A 26940-nucleotide genomic window follows, 5' to 3' on the forward strand; every position below is an offset into this window, starting at 1 on the left:
ACTCAACCTGCCCCCCAACCCCATCTCCACAGCCGACCCGTGGTGTCCTAACAACTGAAGCCACTGATAGAATAATAGACCACCTCCCCTGGTAAGCTGCTTACCACTTAAAAGGTGCTTAAGACACTCTTTGCTGCTGGAAATGTGAATCTGTAGAGCCTTTTTAAGAAAATAATATGGCAGTCTCTATTTTTAAAATTTAAATGCATATTGATTTGAGGGTAACACTTCTACATCTGTGCCTCTATTCTATAGAAATATAGCACCAGTTTAGGATTTTTGAACATGAAAGTTTATTCCAGCCATGGTGGAAATGATAAAAACAATGTGGAAACTACCGGGATCGTCATTGTTGAGGCAATGGTTTAAATATCTTTTGGTATATCCATACTAAGGAATATTATGCAGCTATTTTAGAAGATAAGATAGATTTGGAGCTATTGACTGTGAAGACCAACTATAATGTACAAAAGTCATCAGAAAATATGTCTAATGTGATCCAATTTCTATAAAAACAACCAGGACAGATACAGTCCCTGTATATGTGTATCGGGGATGCTTATACGTGTTTGTGTGAGTATAAACGAAGTTCAATATGCCACATCAGGTTGCAGATGTTATTTATCTGGCAATGAGGGTGGAGGATACAGACAGGAAAAACAAAGCGTTCAGAGAGATTAATTATTTTGGTTGTAAATACAGGTTAAATGTACATTATTATCAGATTTATAAAAAAAAAAGACCAAATGAAACATCTGATGTCTCTTTAAATGAAAATATATGCTCATGTTGGAGCAAAGGCTGGTTTTGCATTTGAATGAGCTTTGCATGTTCCAGAGTTTCGTAGCACATGAATGACAGGAAATATATGATTAAAGAGAAGAGTGGAAATCGTGAGTGTCACTGTCAGTCTTGCCCCACAGTATCTGATCATCACTGCTTTTAGAGGATGCTTTCTGAAGAGCATGGGGGTGGTAGTACCTTTGCCGACATTCCTTTGGAATCCAGCATTTCCATCACTAAATGTCCAGACATGTCGTATAAAGCTGATAGTCAAGAATTCTACCATGATGTTCCAAAATCCCATCCTTTTATTTATGCTAGAATTTCTTGGCAAAGACATTCTGGCTTTTTAATGTACAGATGAAAAGCATGAAATGCGATCATTCAGTGAAAGTTTCAAATCTAACATCTTCCTCCAAGTCATAAGTATCTGCCACACGTACCCTGACTTTAGGACCTTTAAAACAACAAATGCATTTGCACAACATAGCAAGCCACAGTTGTTTGAAGTGTCATTTGACTCTTGCAGCATGACCATCGAAGGGTCATTTTTGCATAAATTTTTGAGGTCTTCCTAAAGTTTTGAGTTTTCCCAAAGGCCTAAGATAATCCTTTGATATTCTAATATAACTCTTTTGAAGAACTTACTGTGTCGTGTTGTCCACTTTTCCTTCTTCGGTGATCTGTTTTAACTTTGCCAGATCCTTGTCCAACCATGGTCGTGTGTGATCTGAGCAGCTCACCAATGTTACAAGACTCTATAAACCCCTGCATCTTTTGCAAGATTTGCAATTTCCCTTTGCAATTAGTGTGTATATGTCCACTTTATCCTGAATCCTGACAGATCAGGATATTGATGCATAGGACGGTGTCGCTTGCATAGGAAGAGATGATTGGGTGGTGAATAATGTTCATACATGGACACTTTGTAAATAAAATTATAATGACATTTTCTGCTTTCCTCTTTAAACTGAAAGCTTAGAGGATTTGGATAATGTATTGTCAGAAAAAGAAATTTCATCCAGCACATTAGTCTCTTCTCAGAGACTCAGTTTCCCAACCTGTTCATTGGCGTGCCCTACTACGGTTACAATCATGGTCCTTTGTGGAGTGTTTGCTAGGCTGCACCCCAAGCTCTGTGCTTGCTGCTTCACCCATGTTTCCTGGCTTAATCCTAGTGTCTAACACTATAGGAGGCACTGGAATGCAGCTGTAAGCAGAGCAGACCAAGTCCGGGTCCACTTGGGGCTTACAGGTCGTGGAGAGGAAACAAGTGAAGAAGAAATTAATGGGATTATTTCAGAGAGTGATGAATCCTCTGTGGAGTCTAGAGAATAAACAGGGGTGAGCAGGAGGGGTTACTTCAGATGGAGGAGTCAGGGAAGCCCTGACATGACCTACGTCTTGAATGATAAGAAGGTAACCATAGGAAGATCTTAGCGAAAATATTTCCAGATTGAAAGAATAACTAGTGGTGAGGGCTGCAGGTGGAAACATGTTGGTATGTTGAGAGGTGTGAGGAAAAACATAATATGAGCTGAAGTTCTGGAGGGTGTGGCCCATGGTAGAGAGTTTGGATTTTGTTTTAATTTTGTGAGGCCCTTCTTTGGATGGTTTTATGCAGATGAATGACATAACCTAATGTTTATTTAAAACCAAAAATATATAGATATCAATGTTTCCCAGATGTGAGAAAACAGGGTTTTTTCCCCCTCTTGTGCATAGTTTTTTCTTGGGTATCCACTAATTCTATTAACTAAACTTTGTCTACTTTGTTCATCTTCCCTCCCTTCTGTTTCTTCTTTCTCTTCTGTTCTTGCTTTGGTTACCACATGTTGTTGGGAGTTTGAACTCTGGAATCAGGCAAACGTGGGTTCAAATACTAAATCTACCAATCATTAGCTGGACAACATTAGAAAACTGACATGACTTTTCAGAGCCTCAGTTTCCTGACCTGTAAAATGGGAGCGATGATAGTACCTAACTTGTAGATTTGCTGTTATACTTATAAAATGTTTCTTGTTATAGACATTTATCCAAATAAATAAATAATAAATAAATAAAATGTTATACATAAATAAAATGCCTCGTTACACACATTTATCCTAATGCTGGGAAAGAGTCAATGAATGTCAGCTATTGTTTTTACAGCTGGATGTCGTTAGGCTTTGTGTCCCCACCCAAATCTCATCTTGAATTTAATCCCCATAATCCCCACGTGTCAAGGGAGAGACCAGGTGGAGGTGATTGGATCATGGGGACAGTTTCCTCCATGCTGTTCTCATGAAAGTAAGTGAGATCTCACAAGACCTGATGGTTTCATAAGGAGTTCTTCCCCGTTCATTTGGCACTTCTTCCTGCTGCCTTGTGAGGAAAGGTCATTGCCCGCCCCTTTGACTTCCACCATGATTGTAAGTTTCCTGAGTCCTCCCCCTGCCATGCTGAACTGTGAGTCAATTAAACCTCTTTCCTTTATAAATTACCCAGTCTTGGGCAGCTCTTTATAGCAGTATGGAAATAGACTAATACACAGAGGTAGCAAGTGAAAGTTTTAGCTTTGGCACATGAAAAAAAAAGATAATTCTTCTTCAGAAGTTTTGAATATTGTAATACAAACGTGTGTGTGTGCATGTATGTTTAAATATGTAACTAGAACTCTGATGAAGCAGCTTGTTTTGACTAGAATATTTGGTACTTTTAAAATGATAAACATTTCTGAAACTTGCCTGGCCCAGGTACTTATGTTTCTTAAGATAAATTGATTTATATCACTACTGTTTTTAAAAGTCTTTCTAGAAAACTCAAGTTTGTAAATTAAACTATTGGAATAATTCCTTTCCGTATGGCTTACATTTAAAAATACAAAGTGGTAATTATATTAATAATATATTAGTATAACAAAAGTGACTACTGTTTACCGAACACCAATCATCTACCAGCCTGCGGTAAGCACTGTATGGGCAATATTTTATTTAATCCTCAGAATTACCCTCTGAAGGAGGCACTGTTATTTTCATGCCAATTTGTAAGAAAACTGAAGCACAGAGACAGGAAATAACTTACCCAGGTTATCCATTTAAAGAGTGAGCAGTTAAGAGTCAAAGCCAGGTTCCTGTGATCCACAATCCAAGTTCTTAACAATTACACGAAGATGACACTGGAAATAAGTTTTTAATCACATATACAGATAAAATGACTTTCTTTAAAAAAAACATGCAGCACAAAATACTTTTCTGCACTAAGAAAATCAAAATTTTCAACTCTACCTTCTAAATATTTTGGAGCTGCTATTGTCATTCTTACTTGATTTCTTTTTAATTTTCCTTAAATTCTTTGACTTTTTAAAAAATGAAAAGTAACATCTCTTTGGTATGTCATCTTTTTGCATTTTTTTAACTTTTATTTTAAGTTCAGGGATACACGGGCAGATGTTATATAGGTAAATTTGTGTCATGGGGGTTTGTTGTACAGATTATTTCATCACCCAGGTATCAAGCCTGGGTGATGAAATAGGTATTATTAATACCTGGGTGATGAAATAATATCTATTAGTTATTATTCCTGATCCTCTCCCTCCTCCCACCTGCCACCCTCTGATAGGCCGCAGTGTGTGTTGTTCCCCCTGTGTGGCCATGTGTTCTCATCATTTAGCTCCCATTTATAAGTGAGAACATGTAGTATTTGATTTTCTTTTTCTGCATTACTTTGCTAAGGATGGCCTCCAGCTCCATTCATGTTCCTGCAAAGGACATGATCTCATTCGTTTTTATGGCTGCATAGTATTCCATGGTGTATATATACCACATTTTCTTTATCCAGGCTATCATTGGTGGGTATTTAGGTTGATTCCATGTCTTTGCTATTGTGAATAGTGCTGCAATGAACATATGCATGCATGTATCTTTATAAAAGAATGATTTCTATTTTTTGGGTACGTACCCAGTAATGGAATTGCTGGGTGGAATGGTATTTCTATCTTTAGGTCTTTGAGGAATTGCCACACTGTCTTTCACAGTGGTTGAACTAATTTACATTCCCACCAACAGTGTATAAGCATTCCTTTCTCTCCACTACCTCACCAGCATCTTATTTTTTAACTTTTAAATAATATCATTCTGACTGGTATTAGATGGTATTTCATTGTGGTTTTTGATTTGCATTTCTCTGATGATGTTTAGTAATATTGAGCTTTTTTTCATATGCTTGTTGACTACCTGTATGTCTTTTTTTTTTTTTTTTTTTTTTTGAGATGGAGTCTCTCTCTGTTGCCCAGGCTGGAGTGCAATGACGCGGTCTCAGCTCACTGCAAGCTCGCCTCCCGGGTTCATGCCATTCTCCTGCCTCAGCCTCCCGAGTAGCTGGGACTACAGGCGCCACCACCACACCTGGCTAGTTTTTTGTATTTATAGTAGAGACGGGGTTTCACCGTGTTCTCGATCTCCTAACCTAGTGATCCGCCTGCCTTGGCCTCCCAAAGTGCTGGGATTACAAGCGTGAGCCACCGCGCCCGGCCGATTTTTGTATATGTTGTAAGGAAGGGGTCCAGTTTTAATCTTCTGTGTATGACTAGCCAGTTATCCCAGCACTTTTTATTGAATAGGAAATCTTTTCCCCATTGCATGTTTTTGTCAGCTTTGTCAAAGATTAGATAGTTGTAGGTGTGTCGTCTTATTTCTGGGTTCTCTATTTTGTTCCATTGGTCTATGTCTGTTTTTGTACCAGTATTATGCCGTTTTGATTACTGTAGACTTGTAGTATAGTTTGAAGTCAGGTAGCATGATGCCTTCAGCTTTATCCTTTTTGCTTAGGATTGCCTTGGCAATTCAGGCTCTTTTTGGGTTCCATATGAATTTTAAAATAGTTTTCTCTGGTTCTGTAAAGAATCTCAACAGTAGTTTAATAGGGATAGCATTGAATCTATAAATTACTCTGGGCAATATGGCCATTTTAATGATATTGATTCTTCTTATCAATGAGCATGGAATGTTTTTCCATTTGTTTGTGTCATCTGTAATTTCTTTGAGCAGTGGTTCATTATTCTCCTTGTAGAGATCTTTCACCTCCCTAGGTAGCTGTATTCCCAGGTATTTTATTCTTTTTGTGGCAATTGTGAATGGGAGTTCATTCCTGATTTGGCTCCTGGCTTGACTGTTGTTGGTGCATGGGAATGCCAGTAATTTTTGCACATTGATTTTGTATACTGAGACTTTGCTAAAGTTGTTTATCAGCATTAAGAAGCTTTGGGGTTGAGACTATGGGGTTTTCTAGATATAACATCATGTAATCTACAAACAAGGATAGTTTGACTTCCTCTCTTCCTATTCAGATGCCCTTTATTTATTTCTCTTGCCTGATTGCCCTGGCCAAGACTTCCAATAGTATGTTGAATAGGGGTGGTGAGAGAGATCATCCTTGTCTTATGCCAGTCTTCAAAGAAAATGCTTCCAGCTTTTGCCCATTCAGTATGATGTTAGCTGTGGGTTTGTCATACATGGCTCTTATTATTTTGAGGTATGTTCCTTCAATACCTAGTTTATTGAGCGTTTTTAACATAAATAGATGTCTAATTTTATTGAAAGCCTTTTCTGCATCTGTTGAGATAATCATGTAGTTTTTGTCTTTAGTTCTGTTTATATGATGAATCACATTTATTGATTTGCATATGTTGAACCAACCTTGCATCCTACTTGAACATGGTAGATAAGCTTTTTGGTGTGCTGCTGGATTCAGTCTGCCAGTATTTCGTTGAGGATTTTTGCATTGAAGTTCATCAAGGATATTGGCCTGAAGCTTTTGTTGTTGTATCTCTGCCAGGTTTTGATATCAAGATGATGCTGGCCTCATCAAATGAGTTAGGAAGGACTCCCTCCTACTCAATTTTTTGGAATAATTTCAGTAGAAATTGTACCAGCTCTTCGTTGTACAACTGGTAGAATTTACCTGTGAATCCATCTGGTACTGGGTTTTTTTATGGTTGGTAGTCTATGTATTACTTCCTCAATTTTAGGACTCATTATTTGTCTGCTCAGGGATTCAATTTCTTCCTGGTACAGTCTTGGAAGGGTGTATATGTCCAGAAATTTATCCATTTCTTCTAGATTTTCTAGTTTATGTGCATAGAGATGTTCATAATATTCTCTGATGGTTGTTTGTACTTCTGTGGGGTCAGTGGTAATATCCCCCTTGTCGTTTCTGATTGTGTTTATTTGAATCTTCTCTCTTTTCTTCTTTATTACTCTAGCTAATGGTCTATTTTGTTAATTTTTTTTCAAAAAAAAACAGCTCCTGAATTCGTTGATCTTTTGAATGGTTTTTCATGTCTCAATCTCCTTCAGTTCAGCTCTAATTTTGGTTATTTCTTGTCTTCTGCTAGCTTTGGGATTTTTCCGCTCTCAGTTCTCTAGTTCCTCTAGTTGTGAGGTTAGATTGTTAACGTGAGCTCTTTCTAACTTTTTGATGTGGGCATTTAGTGCTATAAATTTCCCTCTTAACACGCCTTAGCTATGTCCCAAAGATTCTGGTATGTTGTATCTTTGTTCTCATTAGTTCAAAAAACTTCTTGATTTCTGCCTTAATTTAATTATTTACCCAAAAGTCATTCAGGAGTAGGTCATTCAATTACCATGTAATTGTATGGTTTCAAGTGGGACAGTCCTGTAGATATCTATCAGGGCCTTTTGATTTAGTGCTGAGTTAGATCTTGAATATCTTTGTTAATTCCCTGTCTCAATGATCTGTCTAATATTGTCATGGGGTATTAAAGTCTCCTGCTACTATTGTATGGGAGTCTAAGTCTGTTTGAAGGTCTCCATAAACTTGCTTTATGGATCTGGGAGTTCCTGTGTTGGGTGCACATATACTTAGGATAGTTAGATCTTCTTGTTTAATTTAACACTTTATCATTATGTAATGCCCATATTTTTCTCTTTTGACCTTTGTTGGTTTAAAGTCTGTTTTGTCGGCAACTAGGATTGCAATCCCTGTTTTATTCTGTTTTCTATTTGCTTGGTATATTTTTCCCCATCCCTTTATTTTGAACCTATATGTGTCACTGCATAAGAGATGGGTCTCTTGAAGACAGTATACCAATGGTTCTTGGTTCTTTATCCAGCCTGCCATTTTATGTCTTTTAATGGGATCATTTAGTCCATTTACATTTAAGGTTAGTGTTGATATGTGTCGATTTGATACCATCATCATGATGTTGGCTGGTTATTTTGCAGACTTGTTATGTAGTTGCTTTACAATGTCACTGGTCTGTGTACTTCAGTGTGTTTTGTAGTGTCTGGTAATGGTCTTTCCATATTTAGTGCTTCCTTTAGGAACCGTTGCAAGGCAGGTCTAATGGTCACAAATTCCTTCAGCATTTACTTGTCTGAAAAGGATCTTATTTCTCTTTTGCTTATGAAGCTTAGTTTACTCAGACATAAAATTCTGGGTTGGAATTTTTTTTGTTTAAGAATGTTGAATATTGGTCCTCAATCTCTTCTGGCTTGTAGGGTTTCCACTGAGAGGTCCACTGTAAGTCTGTGCTTCCCTTTTTAGGTGACCAGGCCTTTCTCTCTAGTTGCCTTTAGCATTTTTTCTTACATTTCAACTTGGGAGAATCTGATGATTATGTCTTGGGGAAGATCTTTTTGTGGAGTATCTTACTGGGGCTCTCTGCATTTCCTGAATTTGAACGTTGGCCCCTCTAGCTAGGTTGGGGAAGTTTTCAGGGATGAGCTCCTGAAATACATTTTTCAGGTTGGTTCCATTCCCTCCATCTCTTTCAGACACCCCAATCAATCATAGATTTGGTAGGCTTGATTGCTATGTATTTATAAGTGAAACAGGGACTGATCAATTCCCTGGAACTCTCTCAAAGTCACTGAGTATGTATTCAATTTAAACTGGCGTAAGTCGGGGAGGAGTGATTTATTGGCTTATATAATGCTAAAGTTCAGCTTCAGGCACAGCTGGATCTAGATGTTTAAATGATATGATTGGGCATCTGCTCCCTGGATTTCTAGGTTCTACTTTCATATGTGCTGATTCTCAAGTGTACCTCCTGCTGGTTTGCAACTCTTTTTTAATAGGAGTATCAAAAGTTACAGGATTTATTTTTATTAGTCTATCTTATGTCATGTGCCCACCTGGGAGGTGAGCATCTGAGCAAAGGAAATAGAAGCCCCAGGTGATGGACTTGGGTATGCACCCACCTAAATTTGGACAGCAGAGCTTCAGTTGCATGGAATGTATCACCTGAGAATTCTAAGTTCTTACAAATTGTCAAAAACACTTTACCCATTCTCTGATATCAAGAGCTACTGTTTGGATTTGCTATAATCACTAAATGCGTTGAAGTCTAGTTCAGATACCTGGATGTAAGGAATTTATTCTTTCTCAAAGCAACATATTGGCACTTTAAAATAAAAAAGGTTGTCTATGGAAAGTACTTTGTGTTTTTCAAAGACTTTTTCTCTGGCTATAACACTCTTACTTACCACTAGCTCCTTTGCTTTCCAGCCAGTGGGTAAGGAAGACAGGAATTAAACTGAAAGAAATAAGTTGGTGCTCTTGGCATTTTGAAAAGCCCTTCCCTGTTTTGAATCTTAGCATTTCCCTTTTTGTCAACCATTCCCTCTTCTCCTGGCATGGACCATTCCCACAATTCGTTTATATTCACTCTGACACTTCAACAGCCTTACTTGCTAACTTTACACCCTGATGCATCTATCTATCACTTACTTATTCTCCCTCTTTTTTTTCTTCTTTAGTATAATATTTGCCATCATTATGAATTCCTGAATCACAGAAAAAAAGGTTAAGAAGAGCTAGATCAATGTGCTGGCAGGGTGATTTCCTTCAGGTTCAGGTTTATGAGAAACCCCTAACATTCATCCCTGGGCTTGCCCCAGACCAGTTCTTCCCTGTGCCTCAATGCTTAATCCAGCTCACTGTCCCCACTTTTTTGTTGGTTCTTTAGTCTAGACACCGTGAGACACTAGAGTTGGGCAAAAACAATTGCTGATGGATGCATGTGTGTATGTGTGTGTGTATGTATTTCTCACTACATATTAATGAGCAATATGAATAGATCAAAGAAATCTCAATTCTTCCCTTTCTTTTTCTGTCTTCCTGCAAACAGATATTAAGAAGTGTCTGACTACAGATATATCAAGCAAAATGCAATGTTGTCAAAGGCATGGGAGAAACCTGAAAAGTTATCACAGTATCTGTCAATTACTAAGCACCTATTATGGAAAAGGCATTGTGCCAGATCCTTTGCATGACTTTTCTTCTTTAAGCATTACAACAACCCTGCAGGAGGACTACCAATATTCCCATTTTACAAATGAAGAGATTCAAAGATTTTTAGTGATTTACTCAATATCGCACAGCTTATCAGTAGAGAATCTTGATCTTTAACTGGAATCCCAACATTCTTGGTGTTCTTTTTTTCCTGACTATTACACTGATTTATAATAGGGTCCTAGAAAAGAAGGACCTTTTATAGTTAATTTAGGTCAAGGTAGAGGTCAAAGGAGAAAGGGTGGATGTTGGAAACAGTGCCCTTCCCTGGAGGGGTTGGAGCCTGTATCCACACACACAGTGTTGACCAGATAACCCTACACCTTTAATTCCACATTGGGCTGAGGTCTAATTTGCCTTCTTGTGTGGATATCTGCTCTTCCAGCCTTTCAAAGAGAAACTTTCTGAGCACTGAATTTTAAAAATCTTCCCATATTCTTTACAGACTATGCTAATACAAGTCCTTGGTAAGACAGAGAGAGCATGAACTTAGAAGTCAGATTTCTGCCTGAAGCCAGACTCTGCTGCTTACTAGCTTACTGGGCAGCGAGGGGAGGGTGTACTGACCTCTCTGACTGTCAGTTTTCTCACTCATGAATAATGATAATAACTAATGTTTGTGATATTTATAAAGCACTTGATATATTCCGGGCACTGTTGTACTTGCTTTAAAACTATTAACTCATGTAATCTTCCTAACAAAATTACAAGGTAGGTTTATTATCTGTCTCCTTTTACCAGAAAGTTGAGGCACGGAAAGTTAGATAATCTGGATTCAAAAAGACATTTCAGCTCAGTGCCTCTCAAACGTGAGAGATTTTGTCCTCCAGGGGACATTTAGCAATGCGTAGAGATATTTTTGGTTGTCATGACTGGGAAATGTGACTGGCCTCTAGTGGGCAGAGGCCAGGGATGCTGCTAATCAGCCTATGATGCACAGGACGAGCCTCCCTAACAAAGAATAATCTGGCTTCAAATGTGAGCAGTGCTGAGGTTGAGAAACCTTGTTCTAGCTCCAGAACCCAAGCTCCTAACTGCTGTACTGCCTCCCGGTTGACATCATCACAATATGCTGCTCACAGAGTTCTTACGCAGATAAAAGATTAATTAACATTGAATATCGCTCATTCCGCACCTGGCAGCTAGTGACTTTCCATTCAGTAGCTTTCCCTCCTCACCAACCTTGCCTTCTCCTCTCCCAAGAAAAGCAGGGTCCAAGGAGATCTGGAGAGCTAACTTCTGCCTTTCAGAATGACCAGAGAACAACACAGTTCCAGTATGCAGTATGGCTTTTGTATAAAAAATGTCTGGAGTCCATTATTAGTGCCTGAATTTCCCGGCTTGGCTGAATAACTGCTGTTTATATTTGTGTTTACAGTCGACTTGGGAATAAGTGTCAAGACGGATAATGTGGCCACTTCTTCCCCCGAGACAATGGAGATAAGTGCTGTCGCGGATGCCAACGGAAAGAATCTTGGGAAAGAGGCCAAACCCGAGGCACCAGCTGCTAAATCTCGTTTTTTCTTGATGCTCTCTCGGCCCGTACCAGGACGTACCGGAGACCAAGCCACAGATTCATCCCTTGGATCAGTGAAGCTTGATGTCAGCTCCAATAAAGCTCCAGCGAACAAAGACCCAAGTGAGAGCTGGACACTTCCGGTGGCAGCTGGACCGGGGCAGGACACAGATAAAACCCCAGGGCACGCCCCGGCCCAAGACAAGGTCCTCTCTGCCGCCGGGGATCCCACGCTTCTCCCACCTGAGACAGGGGGAGCAGGAGGAGAAGCTCCCTCCAAGCCCAAGGACTCCAGCTTTTTTGACAAATTCTTCAAGCTGGACAAGGGACAGGAAAAGGTGCCAGGTGACAGCCAACAGGAAGCCAAGAGGGCAGAGCATCAAGACAAGGTGGATGAGGTTCCTGGATTATCAGGGCAGTCCGATGATGTCCCTGCAGGGAAGGTAAGTGTGCCAAGGTGTATCCACTTGGTTCTGAATGCATGCTCGGGGGCACTAATGGGATAAGACCACTGCACATATGCAGTCACCCTGGGCCTAGGCAAGATGGCAAGCTGTTGAGCCCTCTAGAACAAATAGCACATTGTAGCAGAGTATCATCCTGATGTTTCTCTGGGTAGAAACATCTGTGTGAAGAACAATAACAGCTGTGGCATCTGTTTTATGTAAAAGAAAAGACAAGGTGAGTTACATGCAGATGAATTTGTCCATCCATTTTTCAAAGGCGGAAGTAGACAGGTTGCATTTACGATCAGTGGATTCTGGAGGAAAAGGCATTAGTGGAATAAAAATGATTCCTAAAAGATGTTACCTAGTCTCTGTAGTTTGTTGACATGCAGAGTTTTGTTGGAACACATTTCATTCCTTACTCTTAATAGCCTGAATTGATATTTAACTATCTTTTGCTCTAAGGTGTGTGTTTGAATGAAGAGATTTTACAGCTCTGGGCAGACTCTTTTATGTACTAATTCTTTTCCAACAAGTAGGAGTAATACCTTTGTAAAAACTAGGGGTTTTGTTTTTGTTTTTTTGTTTTTTGGGGGTTTTTTTGTGTTGGTTTTCAAAGAAGGTATACTGGAATCAGTTGCTTTTTTTCCTGAGCAAAGAAAGGCAAGCTCTTTTTGACACTAAAAAGAGCATTTGCTTTTAACCTTGAGAGAGCTTGTTTGTATTCAAGGCAGGAAAAGAACTCCTTAAAAGAAGAAGGAAGTAAAACTTGATACATTATAGGTTTAGGGCATGCATTTCCTTGGTTAACAGACTTTTTAAATAACAATATTTTTCAAAACTTGGGAATAAAGTTAAGTGCCACTAGCAGACTTTAGAGCCAGGAAAAAATTGGATGAGCTCCAAATATATTTGTCTTAATAACAATGAAACTTTTCACTTCCGAAGTGCTAATAATTACACTTGCTGTCATTTATTGAAAATGTTCAATGTGCCAGGCTCTACTCTGAGCACTGTACGTAAATTATTTTCCTTAATGAAAATGAGTATCCCATTAATCTATGGTTTTAATGCATCCAGGGTGCTATGAAGAATTACATTCTGAAGATTGGGCACCGCTGAACGCTCTGGAGAGCTAAAATTGAGAAAAGATAATAGGCATCATGTGTTTTAGGCTCTTACTGTCAGCATTCTTGTGTTTTCTAAACATTTTGACTCAAAGAGCTTATTTCCAACATTTCTTTCAGAGTTTAAAAATTTTCCCTTCAAACACCCACTTTCCAAAATGCACCAGTTCAAGAAGCCAGTTGAATAACTTTCCGTATAATTTAAAGTAAGTCTCCAAATGCATCCAGGCATCTGCTCTTTACTGAGTGTGACACTGTACCAGGAACAGGTGAGGCACAGGGACCACAGTGGAGGGCGAGACACAGTCTCGGCCCTGGTGGAGTTTGCTGTCCAGTGAGAGAAGTGAATAAATAAACCTACAATTGCAATGCAAGATGCCAAGTGCTGTGCTGGGGGAAGCAGAGTGTGGGGGAGATGCCAGACGCCAGGAGAATTGGGCTCCATGGCCCAGGGAACATTCCAGCAAATGCATGAACCAGGACCTGAAAGTAACGTGTCCAGAGGTGGTAAACTGGTCGTCAATATTCCTGCTTATGGGAGAAACTGTTTACTACTTCTGCTGAGTGGAGAAACCATTCTCATTACTGGTCATAGGCTTCTAAGGCCGTTTTGAGGTTGTGATTTTTTTAACAGTCATGTGTTTCTTTTGCTTGGGCATCCAAAGCCTATCCATTGGCTCAGTTAGGAGAAGATTGAGTTATTTATGGGAAGACAATGAAGGAATGTGTTTTACTCATCTTTGGACAGGTGTCCAGTGACTCATCCAAATCCCCATCTTAATCAAGTAAACCAGTTCAGCATAGAATAGCCAGCCCTCCAATGTACTCAGCCATAAAACCTCAACACATTCAATCTATTTCTAGTCTAAGAAAAGTGAGGAAAAGTTTTGGAGTTGTGATTTATTAACTCAGCTTTCTTTATTGAAAAAGAACTCTTAGGGCCAGAACCTCAGTTTGAGTGGAATGTGTTCCAAAATGAGATTTGAGTCAGAAAATGGGAGCTTGTGTTAGGAACATGGCAGGTATCTAATAAAGCAAAGCCCTTGTGTAATATTTTCAAGTTATAATGATCTCTCAGAAGACCCAAGAATTGTAACTGTCTTCCTTTCTGAATAAGTGAATTCACTCCCTCAGATTCACCAATGAAGTCTGCATCTGATTTTGTCACATTACAAATTTCCATTTTTTTACTGATATTTAAATTTGAAATACTAAGTGCCCACTTTATACTATGTACATATGAAACACAGAAAAGTTATGAAATCGCCATTTCTCTCTCAGCCTGTGAACTTATGGATATTCAGATGCATATGCCTACAAAGACTTTTCACAACAACAACAAAACAGCCTTCTGATTGTCAAGGTTTCTTTTCTGACTCCCGGCTGCATAGTTCTGTATTTAGGGGGGAAAAAAGAAATTGTTCTATAAATGTAATGGGACAATCCAACCCTCAGAAAGTAACATGAATAAAACTTCTCAATCAGTGGCTTTCTTGGTGGGAGTACCACATTGTACATGGATGGATGTCAGTGTATTGATTCGGAATTCTTAGGGTGAATTATGCCTTGGGCTCAGCCGCATCCACTGCCTCCCTCCAGCAGCCCTTCCCCCCACTTTTATGGCTTGCTCCCTGCTGGATTGGAATTCCAGCCACAAGCCCACAGAGCTGTGAATTGGGAGAAAGATGCCACCATTTCATCCTGGGGGAAACACACAAATCTTCTGTGTTTTCAGAATGACAATCTTATTTTTGTGCCTTATAAAACTACATTCAGGGCAAAGCATAATTAAAACAAGGCAAGAATTCATGAACAAATGAAGCATTTACTACATAGGCCAAAGAAAAGATAAATTATATGCCTGAAAGGTTTCACTGAGCTGTGATTCATACAAACCAATGTGTTGGCAGGGATGAGTTTTTTTTCCTCTCCCCACAACAACTGAACCAGAGCTGTAAGATATGCATTTAAAAGATTCATCACACACACAAAAAAAATCACATAATGCAAACTTGACCTTTATTGGTTAAAAATAAAACCCACCACATTTCTGTTATCAACACAGTATTTCCAGAGTTGTATTTGTGTTGAGTGGGGGTGTGGGGTGCATAAAGTGTTGCCATGCAGAGTTTCATAAGATTGAAGAATGTCTTTTTTCTTTTAAAAATGTAATTAAATCCTGCAATCGTTACTTTAGCACCAACCTTGTGCAAGGCATTTGAAAAATCATGTTTCTCATCTTTCAAGGAGTGTATAATCTAGTAAGAGACATAATATTTTAAGAGACATTGTGATAAGTGCATCGGTCCTCAGATTGACTCAGGTTACTAATAATAAGAACAATATTCTGTGTTTTCACTTCTCTTCTTTTCTCTCTTGAACACGCTCCATTCAGGCTCTTGTCACAGCCACCACGATGTGGCAAATTCCCCACCATCACCCTGGCTGCCAAATCCTATAGGTCTCTATCTTTGTCCTAGTAGGTCTGACCTGCAAGTTGAACCTGACACAGTGAGTGAGTGGGCCATACCTTACTGTTTGAAACAGCATACTTCCACCTCCCTGGCTACTCTTCCTTCATCTCCTTTGCTGGATCTCACCCTCTAAATGTTGGACTTCCCCAGGGTTCACTTCTTGGATATCTCTAACTACGTGTATTTCCTTGAAGGTTTCCCTCAGTCCCAAAGGTTTAAATACTGCTATGGGTTGACAAGTTCCAAATTTACATCTCTAGCCTGGATCCATCCCTGAAGTCCAGACGTGAGTCTCAGCTGCCTCCTCTTCCACATGTCTACTTGAACTTCTACATCCCCACTTGGCTGCTCACTGAGAATCTCAACCCTAATGTGTCCAAAATGGAACTCTTCATTCATCACCTAACAATGACAAAAACAAAATGCCCACCAGTTTAATTCACAGGGTTTTCCATCTCAGTGAATGACAAGTTCATCCTGTCTCTACTGTTTAGTGGTAGAATTGGAATTAAAGAACCAAGGTCTCCAGAGTCCTTTCCTACATGGTATTTAGTAGTGAATTAAACATAAGCATCATGGTCAGGTAGCCTAGGTTTCCTCTCTACCTCTGTCACCTACTGGCTGTGTGACCTTGGGCAAGCTACTTCACCTCCTGAGCCTCAGTTTCCTCATCTGTAAAATGGGGATAATAATAGTATCTAGCACATTTTCACCTTGTTCACACTTTTAGAGGTTAAATGAGATAGGCCATATAAAGTACTTAGCACAAATTGCATTTTGAAAAAAAAAAAGAGAAATTAGCTACTGCTAATATTGTGGGTTTTCTCCCTGTCTACTACTTCATATTTTACTTTTATTTTTTGCCTTTCTCTTCCATAGTCAACCCAAACTCACAGAGATAGCACAGCTGACTCTAATTTAAGAGATGTATCACCAAAGGCACAAGTCCTAACTTGGGTGAGAAGGGTATAAAAGTTGTAAAATTATTTTTGAAACAATAGAAACGTTAGTGTCCATGCCCACAAGCCTCAGTTTCTTTGTCTGACATTTAAGGGTCTCCACAATGTTTCCTCTGCCTATTTTCCAACTGCATTTTCCACCCTTCCCTTAAATTTCTCCAGTCAATATGGCCAGCACCTGACCTGTGCAAACACCATCTGTCTCCTGGTATTTTCTCCACCTATGTCTCTTTCTCTCTCTGTTTATCAAAAATTGACTTGATATTCAGCGCCAGGTTCTCCATGAAGCTAACCAGATATCTCCACTCTTGGATGATTTCAGACAGCATGAACCCCTCTCGCATTTTAAGTCAAATTCTGTGATTAAATCATTTTGAAGAAATCAGCTCATTAAGCCATCAAACCTTACCAGGGAATTCCTGTATTTTCACCATTTTACAGACGAAGAAGTCAACAGTTCAGAGAAAGCGTTATCACTCCTGACACACAGCTAAAAAGTGGCACAGGCAAAATTGTCCATCTCCAAAGCCCATAGTCTTAGATAGTCAACGTTTCTATTTTTGCCAATTATTTGAAACTCGTTCAATGAAGTTGCAACTTGCGGCAATGAAATTCAAAGATATTAGCATATGCAAAGTTGTAAATACCCAAAATCCCAAGTGAAAAATAAAATCAAATAAAAAGAATTACCCAATTTCGACATTAGAAGGCCAAGTGAATTATTAACTGTTTTTTATTTTGTGTTGTTTCTGCCTTATGTCCACAAGGCCACGCCTTTTCAACTGGTAAACAGAACTAGCCACCCAAAAGACTTTGTCAGTGCAAAGGGAAAATCCATCTTACATTATGCAAGTTTTGGAGTAAACAAGGTCCTCAGCTATACCACTGGGATTTTGATGCATTTAGCAGTAAGAAATGCTTAACATGAGATGTTTGCAGTGGCAGAGGTGAAGTGGAAGTGTTAGGAGCCTGGGTGACCTAGGTATGAGTCCAGACTCTACCACTTAATAGCTGTGTGGTTGAGTTAAATGATAATAATTACCCCATTCTTAAATCATTATTTCTAGGCTGTGTAGTAAGCATTTTGCATACATTATCTGCTTTTATTCTTAAAACAACCCAACAAGGTAGGTATTTCTATTGCCATTGAACAGAGGAGAGAACTTGGGGAGAACTTAAGTTACCTGTGTAAGGTCACAAAGCTAATTAGTGGCAGAAGTGGAATCAAGATCCATCTGTCACCTAAGCCTGTTATACTCAATCATTTCAAAACCTGTGTTTTCACCCACAAAAGGAAGCTACTACCTGCCCTAGGGGTTTTTGTAAAGTTAGAAGATAATATAGGCCATCAGTAGTAGTAATGCTAAATAAAACGGTGTATTTTCTAAATTGTTAGAAACTTAGAAATGAATAATTATGAAATAGATCAAATGGCTTTTCAGAGTGATGGAGTTTGAATAGTGTATCATTTAGGGGTTGGTAATATATCTTTTCTACTTTGGCTGCAGGAAACACACACACAACACTCAATTAATAGTGGTTCACTTAAGGAGAATGTACTATTTCTTGCATGTAATAAGAACCCTAGAGGTAGGGGAGTTCAGGTTGGTTCAACATCTTCGCAGCCCCCACAAGCCCGCCTCAGTCTTTCTCTACTGGTGTCCTCCATTATTGGTTAGTCCCTAGGCTTAGTCCCTTGTGGTTTTAACATGATTCCAAGTATGCAGGAATACCTCTCTTTATTGTGCTTCACAGATGCTGCATTTTTACAAATTAAAGGTTTGTGACAATCCTGCATCAAGCAAGTCTATCAGCACCATTTTTCCAATGGCCTGTGTTCACTTTGTGTCTTTGTGTCAGCATTTTTTAGAGATAAAGTTTTTGTTGTAATTTTTATTTTAAGTTCTGGGGTACACATGCAGAATGTGCAGGAGCTTGGGTGACGTGCATGTGTACCCCAGAACTTAAAATAAATGTGTGCCATGGTGGTTTGCTGCACCTATCAACCCATCACCTAGGTATTAAGCCCAGCATGCATTAGCTATTTTTCCTGATGCTCTCCCTCCCCCAACCCCCGACAGGCCCCAGTGTGTGTTGTTCCCCTTCCTGTGTCCGTCTGTTCTCATTGTTCAGCTCCCACTTACAAGTAAGAACATGCGGTGTTTGGTTTTCTGTTCCTGCGTTAGTTTGCCAAAGATAATGGCTTCCAGCTCCATCCATATCCCTGCAAAGGGAATGATCTTGTTCCTTTTTATGGACGCATAGTATTCCATTGCAGCACTATTCACAATAGCAAAGACTTGGAATCAACCCAAATGCCCATCAACAATAGACTGGTTAAAGAAAATGTGGTACATATACACCATGAGACAAGGTATTTTTAAATTAAAGTATGTACATTGTTTTTTTAGACGTAATGCTATTGCACACTTAATAGACTCCAGGACAGTGAAGAACTTTTATGTGCACTGGGAAACCGAAAAATGTGTGTGGCTCTATTGTGATACTGACTCTATTGCAGTGACCTGGAATTGGACCTGTAATATTTCCGATGTATGTGTCGTAATGTCCTATAAATAAGAAAGGAGTTTCCTAAAATTTATCCTCAGAGCCGTTTGGTGAAATTGAGTCACGTGTCTGTGTCAAGGTGCAAATAGCTATTAGCCAGTATTTTCAGATTTTTCAGTAGAAAGAAGGATCTTCCAGCAAAGAGGACATGCCACAGATAGAAACCAGATTTATCTTCTCTACCTAACATTGTCTGGAAATCATTAAGTGAATGGAGCAAGTAGAAGCTGCTACAGTATCCACCTATGGTAATTCATCTGAGTGTATCCATTACATTAGTTTTCTAATTTAACTGTGACCCCATAGTAAGAACTAGATTTTACCTGAGCTGATATACGTGCGCATACATGAAACAAAGAATTCATGAAGTAATACTATCCGTGCAGCATGTAACACCTGCAGGGATTTTGTGTTATTTTCTATTCTGTTTGATTTGTTTACTACTGGTTTTGACCCACTAAATTATTTTCAAATCTACTGATGATCACAGTCTGAAATTTGGAGAACGCTGTTCTGCTATCTGACCACTTTGACACATCGAGACAGTTATCTTAAGAGACGTGACCATTTTTTATGCAACCGAGTATTCCCAATGCCTAGCATAATGGCTGGCACATGTTGGCACCCAATAATATTTGTTAAATGAACCTGACAAGAATAAGGGTGGTACACGTCGTAGTTCAACTTTTCAAAGACTGTTAGGATGTATTATTGCAATGTCATTATCTGCTCTGCCTAACACAAGTTGAAATAGAAAGTCGTTTCAAAATATATGGTGTATATGATTTCACTTAAACTTTAGAATCATAGTACAAATCTACATTTGTACTATTTACTTGGTATTTTAAATTTGGTCTTTAACATGTCATGGCGTTAATCCGTTGAAATATCTAGTAAATTGTTTTTTGCAATTAATTTGTAAAATAAATTTTGAGTTATCATTCCCTCTGGTATTGTCCCATCTGATTCGCCCCCTCAGAAGTTATAACGGCTATAACTTATCAAGTTTACTAAGTCACGGAGAGGTAAAGTAACTTGTGCAAATCATAGTGCTAGAAAGTGGCAGGGTGGAAATTGGTCACCAATGCCCACACACTTAACCACTGTGCCTATAGGTTCAAAGAGATGAAACACTTTAAAACTTTTGAAACGTCTTACATCTTTAAAAACTTCTAAAGCTAGTTGTATTAGTCAGGGTTCTCCAAAGGGACAGAACTAATAGGATAGACGTATATGTGAAAGGGAGTTTATTAAGGAGAATTGCCTCACGTTATCACAAGGTGAAATCACACTATAGGCCGTCTGCAAGCTGAGGAGGTAGGAAGCCAGTAGTGGCAGAAGTTCTGAAGCCTCCAAAGTATGGAGGCCGACAGTGCAGCCGTCAGTCTGTGGCCAAAGGCCTGAGAGCCCCTGGCAAACCACTGGTGTAAGTCCAAGAGTCCAAAGGCCGAAGAACCTGGAGTCTAATGTCCAAGAGCAGGAAGCATCCAGCACAGGAGAAAGACGAAGGCTGGAAGACTCAGCAACCCAGCTTATCCCACCTTCTTCCACCTGCTTTGTTCCAGCCATGCTGCCAGCCGATTGGAAGGTGCCCACCCACACTGAGGGTGGGTCTGCTTCTCCCAGTCCGCTGACTCAAATGTTAATCTCCTCTGGCAACACCCTCGTAGACACACCCAGAGACAGTACTTTACCAGCCATCTAGGCATCCTTCAATCCAACCAAGTTGACACCTAATGTTAACCAGCACCCTAGTACTTTCCAAGTTGGTCTGTGAAACGTTAGTCCAATAAGATGGGCCTAGAAATAGGGCTCTGCTATGGAATAATTTCAGAAAATCTATTTGCTTTATAGTCCATACTGAAGATTCACAATGGACATCCGCCTTCTAAGGGCTCTGAGAAGTCCTGCAGCAAGCATGCCTGTTTCACTTTGTTTAACCAAGTGTTTCTCACACTTAATCATCCATGTAGCTATTGGGCCTCTAACAAGGTGGCTCAATTTTCCAAGGAATGGTTCTTCTAGAGAATGTTGAGCTAGGCATTTAGACCAGAAGTTGTATGATGTTGGCTGTGGTTTTGAAGAAGTAAAATAAAATTGAAAACATAAACCAAAAGTTGAAAACTAGCCACCTGTAGAAGGCCTCTAGCCACAGATACATCTTACTTGGCCTACATAGTGTTTTAAATAATATTTTAATTAGTTAATTATATTTTTGAATTGACAAAGTTGATATTTTAAAGCAATAATATGTCAATACAATTCTATATTTCAGACTTCCCCATAATGGGTAGTTTTGCCCTATATTTGCAGACAGAATGTGAGTTGTGACTGTCCCTTAAGATGGGGCACCCAGTCTCCAGTTCACCAAATGATTCCCAACAGCGCAGCCATGTAGGTTGTCCTTCATCATAACACTTGCATTGGTATTTTTCTTGGGTACAGTTGAGAATCAAGTAAATACATCCATCATGGACCACCACTTTACTTCCTTCATCCTTCATAGCACTTATCATAATTTGAAGCTACTTAGGTGATCATCTGTCATTCCAGTCTGAGAGTCAATCAGGCAGCCGGTGTTAAGCAATATATAAAAGGGGTAGGAGGCTGGGCACGGTGGCTCACGCCTGTAATCCCAGCACTTTGGGAGGCTGAGGCAGGCAGATCACAAGGTCAGGAGATCGAGACCATCCTGGCTAACATGGTGAAACCCCGTCTCAACTAAAAATACAAAAAATTAGCCAGGCTTGGTGGGGGGTGCCTGTAGTCCCAGCCACTCGGGAGGCTGAGGCAGGAGAATGACAGAGCGAGACTGTCTCAAAAAAGAAAAAAAAAAGGCGGGTGGCTACTTTCATTTATTCATGCAACAAATATGAGTACTTTCTTTGTGCCAGGAATGATTTTAGATTCCCCAGCAGGTAGAACACTGTACTTCATGGGAGCTTTCCTCTAGTGGAGAGACCAACAATTTAAAAAAGAAAGAGAATTAACAAGCAAACACTTCCAGAGTTTAGAAAGAGCTCTGAGTGAAATAAACAGAGTTTTGAGATAGAAAGTGGACAGGAGAGTGAAAATTACAATTGGGTGAGGAACAGAAACAGAGAAGTGTTTAAACAGTCGGTGAATAGGATGTGACTTTTTCTTTCTTTCTTTGCACAGGCCAAACAATTCTTAGAAAGTCTGCAGCCTAATTCTGGCAGCATTCAAAACTGTTTTCTCGCTTTGGGGAAGTTTGTTAAATAGATGACGAATGTGTTCTAGGCTGTGGATTATTAGTTTTTTGTATTTAAAGGCAGGTTTTCTGGTGTGGTTTTTATTTGTTTTTGTTTGTTTGTTTGTTTTCCGTAACATTTGGTATTTTTCCTTTAGTAAATGTGAAATGCTGTTACCAGTCTGGAAGGTTATGCTAGTTAGGAACTAATCATGGAACAGAAGAATCTTCCACAAATCCCTTTTGCCCAGTGTGGCTTACCCTGGGAATCACTCTTCACTCACTCCGCCTACAGCAGTATTTTTCCATTTTAAATCACACATATTGGCCGGGCGTGGTGGCTCACACCTATAATTTCAGCACTTTGGGAGGCTGAGGCAGGAGGATCACTTGAGACCAGGAGTTCAAGACCAGCCTGGCCAACATGGTGAAACTCCATCTCCACTAAAAATACAAAAGTTAGCCAAGCATGGTGGTGCATGCCTATAATCTCAGCTACTCAGGAAGCTGAGGAAGCTGAGGCATGAAAATCGCTTGAACCTGGGAGATGGAGGTTGCAGTGAGCTGAGATCGCACCACTGCACTCCAGCCTGGGCAACAGAGCGAGACTCCATCTCAAAAAAGAAAAAAAAGAAGAAAAAAAAAATCACACATAAGGGAAATCTACTTAAGAGTGTGCCAACTCATGCGTCCTTAGGAATATCCCCAAAGCAAAGCCCGTTGCCAAAAGGGAAACAAGAGAAGAACATTTTATTGCTTAATTCTCTACCCACATTTTACTTGCCATTGGAACTCAAGTTGACAAATTCACTTACCCCTCAAGCAGAGGAGTTGCTGAGGGAGAAAAGAGAAAATGCACGCTAGCTTTATATGGGAAGCAAGTGTGCGTTGCTTTCTTAGATTTCTTTCCACCCTCCACCTATGTGAACAACAGACAATGGTTTATTTAATCTTACAAATGTAACATCTCCACATCGGTTAATAACTATGGATTAATGATGATGTACCATGCTAAGGCCCTGGGCTAGACTTCTGCTACCCCCGTGTGAGATGAGCCTTAAGTATCCTGAGGTTATGTCCACAGGGTAGTAAAACAGGTAGTGATGTTTTGATTTACAGTAGAGAGTATCACACTGGATAATTGGTCCAACCTGGCTTGGTTCAATCAGTATAAGCAGCTGAAATTAACATTGCCTCTCTCTTCCCCAAAAGAGGAAGAAAAATGGCTAAGTGGAACATTTTTATATCTGTGTTATCCAGACTCAATTTCCATCTCAGAAAAGATGCCGGAGGACAATGGAAATGTGGATTTCTTGGTTTTATATTTTCATGTTATTTCCCTCTGAAGTCTTAGATAATTTCTTAATCAACTACCTGGACCACTAAGAAAATTGTTTCCACTGTGGCACTTTGGCAGTATGCAATTTTGAAGTCTTCAAACACACATGCTTTCTGAATGAGCAAATCTGCATTTAAGAATTTATTGATTGATAGGTCAGTAAGGTGACTATAGTTTATTGTACATTTCAAACTAGCTAGAATAGAATAAGTCGAACATTTTTAGCATAAAGAGGAGACAAATATTTGAAGTGATGAATATCCCAAGTACATGAGTTTGATCTTTACAAATTATATGAATGCATTAAATTATCACATGTACCCCAAAATTATGTACATCTATTATGCATCAATAAAAAATGTTTAAAAAGAATGTATTGAGAACATGATCAATATTTTATTCACGGGGCTTTAAAAAATTTCCAGTATTGTCTATAAGAAAAAAAGCTGAGGGGGGAGGGGAGAGGGACAGCATTAGGAGATATACCTAATGCTAAATGACGAGTTAATGGGTGCAGCACACCAACATGGCACATGCATACATATGTAACAAACCTGCACATTGTGCACATGTACCCTAAAACTTAAAGTATAATAATAATTTTTAAAAAGCTGAAATGATCCAATAGGTCTTTTATATTGATTGTGGCACACCCTTACACTAGACACCATAAGCAAGGGTGACATAAAAATAGAATTGGTCAGGTGAAGAAAGTCATAATATAATGTTAAATGAGAAAAGCAGATTTCAAACTAGCATACAGAAGAATCTCCTTTGGGTAAAAATGATCTCTGCCTGCCTGTGCCATAGATCTGTCATCCCACCCAAAGAGCAGCATGGAATAAAAAATTGCAAATTGTTGAGAGCAGTTGACTTTCAGTAATAGAATAATAGATGCATTTTGTTTTATTCTTTGTTCATCTGTATTTTCTCTTTTTTATAAAAGGAGCACTGTAGTGAACAACCAATCTAAGTAAAAGTAAAAAAATACCACTATCTAGGTAATTTCTCGATTCCTCCCCTAGACTGCATTAAGAGGCTGAGGATTCCTGAGCTGTGTTAATTAGAAATTGCCACAAGCTGCTAGCAACAGTTCAACAAGAGGTTATTTTCCTCTAACAATAATTTCCAAACTATGCCACCCAGAGCTTATGAGACAATTCATTGTTCAGAAAGAATAACAACTTTTTAAATATACTTATAGCTAATGTGTAATAACCTCCAGTAGGAGAGCAGAACGAGAAATGTCCTAAGTGGGCAGATTTGAAGCCCTTTCATAATTGGATTTCCTATGGTTGTGCTGTCTGTGTTCTTTCCCTGTTTTTGCCATGGGCTTGAAAGATGTGAATGCATTATTTTAAAAAAACCACTCACTGAATTTTTATCAGTTGATGTGAATTGGGTAGAAGTAGTGGAAAAAATAAAAGTACAGAATTCCTACATTAATATATATTTATCGACCCTCCTTCAGTGGCTTTGAGCACTGTAGTAAAACAAACTTAAAAAAAAAAAGTTTGGGCATGGTGGCTCATGCCTGTAATCCCAGCACTTTGGGAGGCCAAGGTGGGTGGATCACCTGAGGTCAGGAGTTTCAGACCAGCCTGGTCAACATGGTGAAACCCCGTCTCTACTGAAAATACAAAAATCAGCCAGGCATGGCGGCACATGCCTGTAATCCCAGTTACTCGGGAGGCTGACGCAGGAGAATCACTTGAACCTGGGAGGCAGAGGTTGCAGTGAGACGAGATGGCACCATTGCACTCCAGCCTGGGCAACATCTCAAAAAAAAAAAAAAAAACATAGTCTGCTTAGGAAATTCTGAGATTCTGCAAAATATTTTTGTATTGGTCTTCACATTCCTTCCTGCTTGCATATTAATTTGCTTTCCTTTCTAGGCAAATTGGGGGACAAATTCTATCTTCAAAAATTAACCAAACCCCATTTTTCTTCCTGAATCTGACAATGGCTACATGCAGGTGACAGTGTTTTCAGAAGAAGAAAAATGAAGACTCCATGATTGTCCAGAGACTTTTGTTGTCCAGCAAATCAAACCCTCTGTGCCCATGTGATGTTCTTTGGGGAGAGGAAGCAGAGGCTTCCCTTTTATCCCAGGCAGCATGGGGCTCAAATTTCTAACAGATGGAAAGGAGTGGAGTCATGAGTTTCTGTACCATTCAACATTTTTCAGACAAATTTTCTTGTGTTCGCCTGTACTTTCGGTACTGATTCGTGGTATTAAGACTAAAAGTAAAATCAGTGCTGCACAATGAGGAAACCTAGATGGGGTAGAGGCATCACAAATCATTCCAGACAAGGCTTTTTAAGCCTTACCTTATATTTTCACTTTAACAATGTAGATCTTGCTTAAAGGAGTCTGAAGTCCAGCTGACAATATACAGTTGAAAGAAAGTGCCAGAAGTTCCATATGGGCCTTATTGTAGACCATCAAATTATGATAAGGCGGCATGATTTTTCAACATGACAAATTGTAATCACTTTAGCAGTGTTCCTATCTGTTTGCTCTTTGAAGCCAACAAAAAAGAAAATATATATAAACTTCTCACACACAGGTGAAAAACAAGCTAACACCACGGACACCTGTTTGCTTAAAAACAGTTTCCAGGTATTTCCTGGAGAATGTTTCTGTTTCCGTATAATGTTGTTTGCTGAGAATGATCCGGAGGCCTGATGAGAATAGCAGCACCTACAAATGACACGTTTAAAGCACAGGCCACACACTGGTGGCCTGAAGGCTGGACTCTCATCCCAACTGTGCTTAGTTTGGCCCTTTTGATGTTTTTAAATTTTTTTAGTTAATCATGCGTATTTTGCTTTAGTCTTAATTTTAATATGTAACATATTCACTCTGTTCAAAACAAAAAATTATAAAATGCCACCCAGTAGATAATTACTGTTTGTATTTTTTAATGTATCTTTCTAAGGTTTCTTTGAGCATATATGAGAAATAAAACAAATTCTTATTCTTTTTTACACAAACGGTAACATAATATGCACTCTGTTCTATTCCACGCTTGTTTTCAGTTAACAATACTTTCTGTATCTGCAGGGAGCTTCCTCACTTGTAACGCACGCAGGGTATTCTGTTGAATGGTTGTACCATGAGTTATTCAACCAGGACCTCATTAATACCCGTTGGCTGGCTTCCAGACTTTCGCTATTAACCTCACTGCAATGAATAACCTTGTACATTTGCTATTTCACA

At 39.3% G+C, this 26940-nt stretch overlaps 1 protein-coding gene across 10 annotated transcripts in view; it reads left to right on the top strand.

Moving 5' to 3' along the window:
* BCAS1 (breast carcinoma amplified sequence 1) overlaps window positions 1-26940 on the top strand; it is a 126100-nt gene that overhangs the window by 28677 nt on the left and 70483 nt on the right. For 5 of the 10 annotated variants that reach the window (XM_030825557.1, XM_030825564.1, XM_030825560.1 and 2 more), the window contains exon 4: window positions 11456-12036. In XM_030825557.1, coding sequence (XP_030681417.1) covers window positions 11456-12036 — 581 coding nt within the window. Of the gene's footprint in view, window positions 1-11429; window positions 12037-26940 lie in introns of those variants that run through there. The other 5 variants (XM_030825559.1, XM_030825562.1, XM_030825561.1 and 2 more) reach the window with 1 other exon arrangement.

This window comes from Nomascus leucogenys, chromosome 13, assembly GCF_006542625.1.
Source record: "Nomascus leucogenys isolate Asia chromosome 13, Asia_NLE_v1, whole genome shotgun sequence".
In the NCBI taxonomy this organism is placed as follows: Eukaryota; Metazoa; Chordata; class Mammalia; order Primates; family Hylobatidae; genus Nomascus; species Nomascus leucogenys.